General features: G+C 41.2%; 2 protein-coding genes across 6 annotated transcripts in view; both read right to left on the bottom strand.

The window, feature by feature from the left end:
• The window catches only part of peak1 (pseudopodium-enriched atypical kinase 1), a 102,034-nt gene extending 101,404 nt beyond the window's left edge, over positions 1–630 (bottom strand). For all 3 annotated transcript variants that reach the window (XM_005731408.2, XM_005731407.2, XM_013910419.1), the window contains exon 1: positions 303–630. The gene's annotated coding sequence lies outside the window, so the exon portion shown is untranslated. The remainder of the gene's footprint in view (positions 1–302) is intronic.
• Positions 631–6,129: 5,499 nt separating this feature from the next.
• Positions 6,130–8,261, bottom strand: part of hmg20a (high mobility group 20A) — a 9,987-nt gene continuing 7,855 nt past the window's right edge. For 2 of the 3 annotated variants that reach the window (XM_005731411.2, XM_005731413.2), the window contains 2 exons: positions 6,834–6,966; positions 6,130–6,649 (listed from right to left, as the gene is read on the bottom strand). In XM_005731411.2, coding sequence (XP_005731468.1) covers positions 6,646–6,649; positions 6,834–6,966 — 137 coding nt within the window. In that variant the 3' untranslated portion in view covers positions 6,130–6,645. Of the gene's footprint in view, positions 6,650–6,829; positions 6,967–8,261 lie in introns of those variants that run through there. The other variant, XM_005731412.2, reaches the window with a different exon arrangement.

Raw genomic sequence — 8,261 nt, forward strand, 5'->3', positions numbered from 1 at the left:
CAGCAGCAGCTATGTTACAAAGTCAGCACGCAGTCACTGATTAGCTCTCAGTTCGCTGAAGCCGAGCACGGCTAGCAAACTTCTCCGCTGGCTTCTCCTCACATCTCTATCCTGCACAAATCTGACATTACAACACGGAACCGCTAGTTTTTGGGGGGTTTTCCCTCCTCAAAGACACGACATACCTTCGCTGACAACCTGGAACTTGGGCAGCCGCAAGAAACTAGCGAGACTTGTGGCTGAGACACTTTCAATTTTGCGAAGGGGGGCGAAAAATGAACCCATAGCTAACTTTTCCATACCTTTTTTGAACGGCGAAGAGCTCCTCGTCGATACTATCACTTCTTGGCAGCCATGAACCCCGCTTCTGACAGCGTCGCCCTCGGCAGGAATAACGACAAAATCTGCCTGTGTTGTGCGACTGTGTGAGTGTGTGCCGCTCAACTCTTGCCAGTGCCCGTGATTTCTCCCACACCGCTCCTCTCTGCGTGGCTCCAGCAACAGCCGCTGCAGTTTTTTCCACCAGCCTGGCGCGGGAGCGAGCGCCCGGGATACTGGGCTGGCCTGAGAAGCGCGTGAACGCGCAGTTTGCAGGAGAGACGCCGAAGTGGGAAAAGTGGCCCTAAGAGATAAACAGGTCCGTGCGCTGTGACAAGGTAGTACAGATGTACACAGGGTAGTGTGTTAGCGACTGGGTAAAGGTTTTATCTGCCCTTGCGGTTTGTGTTTAGCTTAACCCAAATACACATATGTAGTCTTCAGGAAATCTGACTTTACTTTTACCATTTCTATATCGAGTGCGTGCATTTAAAATAAAGGTTATCTGAATACTGAGCGACTTCACTATATGTGAACTGAAAGAGTTATTTTCAGTAAAGCGATAAAAAAAAAACACCGATGCACTCTGCGAGTCTATTCTCATACATTATTTGTAGTCCTACTGTTGTGACATTTGTACAGCGCCATGTCCTTTCTGTTAATGGCAAACACGGTCATTATCGGTGACGGTAAATTATGACGTTACACTTCAAAGCACAAATTCATTTCCAATACTTCATAATCAAAAACTAATTATTCAAAACCTCATCTGTCTTGGAACGACAGTTTGAAAGGAGGAGGCAAACAGATGGATTCAAAGGCGCCCCGAGTGCATGCGTGCGTGTGTGTATGCACATGTGTGCATATGTCTGTTTGTGTGTAATAGTTATTGAAACGCGTTGAGTGCAGTTATTGAGTCTTTCGTTGACGTCATGCTTCTCTTAAGGGATGGTGACCAATGGAAAAAAAGAAATCCCCTCCTCCTGCTGCCTTCAGGCCCCCACAGCCAACTGAGTGTTAAAAACTAAACAGATATGAAACCACATGTAAGGAAAAATGTGTCATTTTTTTCTAACAGTTTGTACACTTGGCAACCAAGTGTGTGTGTGTGTGTGTGTTTAGGTTAGAGTATCAAACTTTGGTGTGATAGATTACAGATTAAGGGTTTTGGTTTGTGTCTAACAGAAAGGAAATACTGGGTTTTGACAGGGGGTAACATCTGTGGCTTCGGTTTCACCTTGGAGGAAAAACGGTCAATTAACATAACACATAAATAATATCCTGGGTGGCAGCAACCTTGGTTTAATAGTACAGATCACATATTCTACCAGAGAATTTGGGAATAAGAGGAGAATCTGAAGGCAACATACTTGGGAAGAGGAGGAGGAACTGAGCCAGAAGTTGACATGTGGAAATGACTCAAGTTTTTTTTTCCTCATCACATTCCAGGCATTGTTTCCTCCTCCTTACTGCCCAGGTCCTGGGCACCGAGGCCAAGGACTTTCCAGGGCTGGAGGAGAGTGAGTATGAATGAATGATGGATAAAAGGAAGCAGAAGGATGACTCTGATTTTCTTCTTTTGGCACGTGCAGAGTCACTTTCTCCCTCTCCAATTAAATAAATACAATGAAGCGGCATTGTTTCATCCTTTGTTGCCCCAGACCTTCTCTATGAGTGCCATGCTTGTCTGAGTAATTTGAAGAATATGAGCCTGTAAAATTACAAAAAATATTTTGGTATCGCAGTCACATGCGGCTCAAAAGTGTCTAAAGGCAAGAAAAAAAAAAGAGACACTTCTATATTTTTTGGACAGCTTTTTATGTTGTAAGCAAAGAACATTTCATCAGAGTGGGAGCCGGGTTCAATGAGAGAGTGAGGCAGAGACAGGGAGATGTGAGTCAGGGTCGGCCGGCAAAAGAAAAGCGGTGAAGTTTGGACTGACTCATTGAAAGTAAGTGCACTGTCCCTGATAATAAAGCAGCAGAAAAATGACATGCAACTTTTTTCCCTATTATGGAACTAAGAGAAGCTGACAGACCACACAGGAGAACATCCATCATCGCTGTGAACCTCAGACACCATTTATCTTGCTACATTTCTGTCTCATACGTTTGCTCGTTATGTGTTATTCAAGTAAACCCTCCAGAAAAACTTCCTTTGAAATTTGAGGTGTTATCCATCCCCCGTTACTGTAAACCTCCTACTTCCAGACATAATGAAAATCTGCATCAGCAGATCAGAAACAGACCTTACAGAATGCGTCGGTTCAACTTTTTTTGGCACAAGACGACCGAGACCACAGCTGCAAAAAGCTGCTCTGCAGCTGACCATAATAAAAGATCTTAATCTCCAATCTGGGAAATCAGCAGCCGAACATAAAAGTGATGCCAATGAACCGGTTTGATCATCTGAGCCCGTTTAAAGATAATGAGTAGTATTAGAAGTAAGGCAGTGCATACAAGCATTTCCATAAATGCATACCAGCTCGTGTAATTAAGCCAACACCAGCTTAGCTCAAGCCTGACTGACTGACAAAAGGTAGGCTCAATCTGACCATAATAGTGCATGTTATTATGGGAACAGAAGCCATTCAGGACACTGAGAGCGTCAAGTGCCAGTTCAGCACATGACGCCTGACTCATCCTCTCTCCTGTGAGTCACTCCCTCCTCCTTTTGGTCCAGGATCAGTGGCTCTCTGCTCCTCTCTCCTAATGTCAACCATTCTACCGCCTGGATACCGGCCAGCGATGCAGGCACTGCCCCGCTGAGGAAGAAGACTTTTTTTTATTTAATTGTTTTGTATTCCACCGGGTGTTTCTCTGTTAAGACAAAAGACTGGGTGTGATGACGGCGTGGCAAGAAGAGGGCAAAAAGAGACGTCACGAGGGACCGAAGTGCTGCTTATCTGTCCCAACAATTCTGTCATGTCCTAAAACAGAGGTTATCACACAAGGCAGACTGGCTGCTTGGAAGTAAGAGGGCAACATGTGAACCTCAAGGGAAAACGTGATAACAAGGCATCACAGGAGCCGCTACCGTCTGCAGTGTATTCCTTTTCCTTGTTGTTTTTACAGCTTTGGCCTAATATCAAAGAGAGAAAAAAAAGCTGTAGTTAAGCCCATTATACAAATGAGCTTATGACCTACTGCACACACTGATGCCATGTACATGAAAGGTGATCCTCGAAGCTAAAAAGTCAAGCAACTCTAATAACATATGAGATCTCAATGTTAACAGAGCTCTGTAAGATAAAGTTTCTCACCCGTAGTATTTGGCATTGCAAATCAGTTGATCATGTTTGTTGACGCTAACAGACGTGAATGTACACGTGGGTCTTCAGGGCTGAAGCTGAAGCCAAGTGAGGTGGGAATGTGGATGTTTCCCGAGTTATCTCTTTGGGGGGTTTTCAGCAAGGAGAGGACTGAAGAGAAGACCAAAGCTATACTGGAGAACTCATAAAGGAAGACCCTGCTGTTAAATGGATGGATAGGTAGACGGTAACTTTGGGGTACCATGAGTCTATTTATCTATCACCACCAGCAGCTCAAGCTTTTCACTTGACAACTGGGAAATCTCAGGGTTCAAATTTTGTAAACATTGTTTTATCTTGCACGATCCTGAATTCTCCTCTAGCACTTGTAGAAACCTGCAATCAGCTGGGATCAGGTTATATTCCAGTTTGCAAATGTTATCTGGAAACAGAATCTGCTAAGCATCAGTACCTTAACACAGTCACTGTGAACACGCTTATTCTAACATCACATTAGTCATAGTCAGGTTAATGTACAGATTGCTTATGTGCATAAACAACATAAGGTCTTTAACAGTAAATACATTCCCCCAAAAGCTGGCGTTTGATCGGCTTCTGGGCTGTAAAATGTCACTTTCACAATGACCTGTTTCCAGAGGTCTCTTCACCAGTGCTGTATAGTGTACAGGAGCCGGGAGCTGGACTTTTGCAATGCAGTGGTCAGCAGCTCACTAGTTCACTGTATGAAATGACATACTGTCTCTGGGAACAGGACATCTGTTCGGAAAAATGTTGGCTGTGCTGCTATGATACATTATGAAGAGGAAGTGTCAGTTGTCACAAAAGGAAACGGGCATCAGTGAAAGGAAACAGGAAGGGCTCACAATGTAAAGTCAAAAGCTAATATAGCACTAACTTAGCAACTTTAGACTTCATATCCAGGCCAGCCTATCATCAGAGAACAGAAACACTTGCGTTCAATTTCTATAAAAATCGCAATATAGAAGTGTTTTACTAAAAAGGATTTATGGCACAGCCTTCTCCTGCGGCTTAATATGATTATGAGAGGGTAAATTCACAAACACGATACAGATGTGAGCCATTGCCCGTGAATGTGCTGCAGATTGCAATGTAATTGTATCTCTCTCTCTGCAAATTACAACAGATCTGCTCAGTTCGCTTCAGCAATCCAAATCTTTTTGACTTCACATATCAGCTGCAAGTAAACAGGCTTAGGTGCCAGCCAAGTAGATTATAGCAGATTAGCATCATGGTTTTATGTGTACAGTACACCTACTAAAATCTAGGCTTTTAGACAATGCCAAAGTCAAAGATCCAGAGTAATAAAACCAGCTGCTTTACCATCTACAGTCGTCTAAAGAATGAGTGTCTTCACGTCTGACAGAGTCGGCGTTATGCAGCAGGTAAACAAAAAAATTATTCAGAACTCTGACTTGTCTGTTTTCCACTTGCCCACTAATCATAATTTAAGGACAAAAAGAAGTTCTTTTTCTAAATACTGCATTTGTTATTTTAAAATCTAAAATCAAAAACTGAGACATATTCACTCCTTGATGGAGCACTCCAAGTGTGATCAGAGGCATCCTGCTTGCCTAATTATCCCACAGATGTGTCTACAACTTGATTAGTGTGCAACTGTAGCGAATTAATGGGTTGGATATAATTAAATAAGACACAGAGTATTCCCAGAAGCACTCTGGCCTCAGTAATTATCAGGTCTGAGACAAAAACTCTACCGAACTGAACTCCAAGCAGAGTCTAGCTACATCCAAGCAGTGCTCTTTATCTGGATAATGAAGTCCCCAGCAGTAAAGCATGGTGGTGGCAGCATCACGTTATTGTGGCATTTCCCTGTTGTAACTTTCTGAAGAATGAATGCAGCCAAAAATGCAAACGCCCTTGAAAGAAGATGAACTGCTCTTGAACCTAGAGGGCAAAGGGAAGACAACAATGACTCGATATACCAAGACAATGCCACAGTGGGTAAAGGATAGTGTTTAAACACCACAAAATGACTGTGGGACACCTGAAGACAGAAATTCAGTTTATAGACTTTCTACATTCATTCTGATCTGCAAGACCTAATAATGTAAACAAAATAATGTATGCAGAGCTTTTAGAGACTTGCATTAAAATTTAAGCAGCTATAGCCTCTTATTATTATTATAATGATAATACTTTCATGATATTATTGGAAAACAGGAGAAAGATTTCAGTGACACTTGTGTTTGCATTAGGATTAACAAAGTTCTTTCTTATCTTAAATATTTCTAAACATGCATTTTCACGCTTCATGTTGGTTTATTAAATACAGATTGCCCCATTTCTAAACAATGTGTACAAAAAGTAAGTGGTCTGAATATTTTCTAAATCCACAGAATAAACTACACTAATGCTAAAAGATACTTGAAAAGCTTGAAGTTGGAAATCTAGGGCAATGGTGTCTTGTGTATTTAGCTCTGATTTCAGAGCAAACATATGGTATTCCCCATCATATCACGAACCTCTCCAAACAAACTGAAGGCTTACGTGATGTAAATGCATTTATTGAAAACACAAACACTTTTCACACAGAAAAAAAAGAAAACAAGAATGGCACATTTTTCACCTCAACAGAGCATGAAAGAAAGACAGTCTCTTCAACAGTATGTCCTGGGCATGTAAATACAAATCCACTGACAACACATCTGATAATGACTTAGATATTGTTCTGGAGGTTGCTATAAACAGACAGTGAAGACCGAACAGGAGCAATAACAACAGAAAAGTGTTGTAAATATTCTCTGATTACTTTATAAAACAAACTATGGCTATGTTAATAGTGTGTGAACAGGTTTACAAAAAAAAACAGAAGTAAAAAATTATAAATAAATATGTGACGCTACATTACCCTCGCTTGTATCACTTTAGCAGAGTAACAAAAGTTGTTTTAAACTCGGCTGAAATGAGAGATCAACAAGAAGATTGGACGTAAAGAGGAAGGGCATAAACCAGGAAGGAGCGTCTGTTTAATGTCCTGTGAGTCAGTCCATTGCATCAGCTGAACTTGAATCCAATTATCTGAGTCAAACAGCAGTAAAACACATGATTAAAATTCTTCACAGATGAAACGAGAAAAACATTCAACTGTGGTGAAGCAGAAGCATAAGAGTGGCCTGTACATGAACTAGGAGAGTAAAGTGAAAATTACATCAAGTATGTAGAAAAAATCTAAATTGGAGTGGAGGATGGAGGTATCTCTTACCTGTCCAAGCGGTTGACCACCTCTCTCACAGTGTTGATGAGATTCTCGTGTTCTTGAGGGTTACTGACAATGATGCTATGGAGCTTCTTCATGTAGGAATCAATGGTTTCAAGAGTGGGTGTCTCGCCACTGCCTGTAGGCCCACAAGAGTGTGTTTTTCAGGTCAAATATGTTCACAGAAAAGCACAGATATGACCAAATATGTCTCTCAAGCAGAGAATAGATAACACAAGCAAGATTAATCACATCGTAGTAGGACGACTCATACGACATGGTCATGCTGGACACTGTTGACTTTATCAATGTCAAAAATGCTTCTGAACGGATTCCTGCATTTCCAGACACATGCTAACCTACAATTCCCCAAAGTGACCCTCATACTAAACCATAAATTTGGCTCTATCCCAACTACTGCGACTAGCAGAGGTGCAACAAACAATAGTAAAATCTACAAACATGAATTGAGCAAGTTCTTGTTCAAGAAACCTTACAGTCTTTGTTGAGCTTCTCAGACACTAGACTTGAGAGCGTTTTGCAATCAACTTTCAGTGCAAAGCTCTTAGGAAATAATTCCAGGAGTGTTCTGACTATTTCTGCTGTTTGCAGACTCAGTGTCTCTGCTGTGAGAAAGACATTCAAACAGGTGTGGGAGAAAACCAGGAAAACATCACAGCTGTGAACTCTGCATAGACTTTAAATGTAGATGAAACAAGAGTAAAGACAGTGGGAGCAAATTCCATTTCAACAATAAATTACATTAAAATAAAGAATTCCCTGATTCCCAGGCTCATTACAATATGGTCTACAAACAAAAAAATTGAGTTAGCCGTGTTTAAATGTGTGGATTAATAGAAGATTCTGGAGCTCAAGGAATAAATAAATACTTTGTCCATGTGTATGTATGGCTCACCATCTTCAACCGTGACTGTAGAACTAATATCTTACTACACTGGTTCGTGTGTGTCGAGGGATGAAATACCGTTAGTGGATCTTAAGTCGATACCAGTTTATGATGTGCATTCATCAGCATCACACTGAGCCCAAAAGTGCAATTGCACAATTTAAGAAATAAAAGCAGTGGATTTCTATCTTGTTTTTTTGCAGGGTTTTCCATTAGGTACCAGCTACTTTTTTATTACCTGCTCTGCCGGGGTTCCAAACAATGCAAACAGGTACTAAATACTAGGTATATATTTGGTTCGACGTCCACTGTATAAAAGGCCCCAAAGTTCATAGAATAGTTTTACTGGTGTTTATAAGTTTATATAAGTTCATTTAATATTCAGTCTTCTGTCTGTTTGGGCCAGCCCACCTTCTAGTGACATCATCCGGTTAGTAAGGTGGGCAGTTTAATGTCGGATCACCCTCATTTCATATGCTAATTTATGTTGTTAGCTTACCCCGGTTTAGCTTTGTTGACGCATGTAC

Source organism: Pundamilia nyererei, unplaced genomic scaffold (assembly GCF_000239375.1).
Source record: "Pundamilia nyererei isolate P.nyererei 1_Seehausen unplaced genomic scaffold, PunNye1.0 scaffold00043, whole genome shotgun sequence".
Lineage (NCBI taxonomy): Eukaryota > Metazoa > Chordata > Actinopteri > Cichliformes > Cichlidae > Pundamilia > Pundamilia nyererei.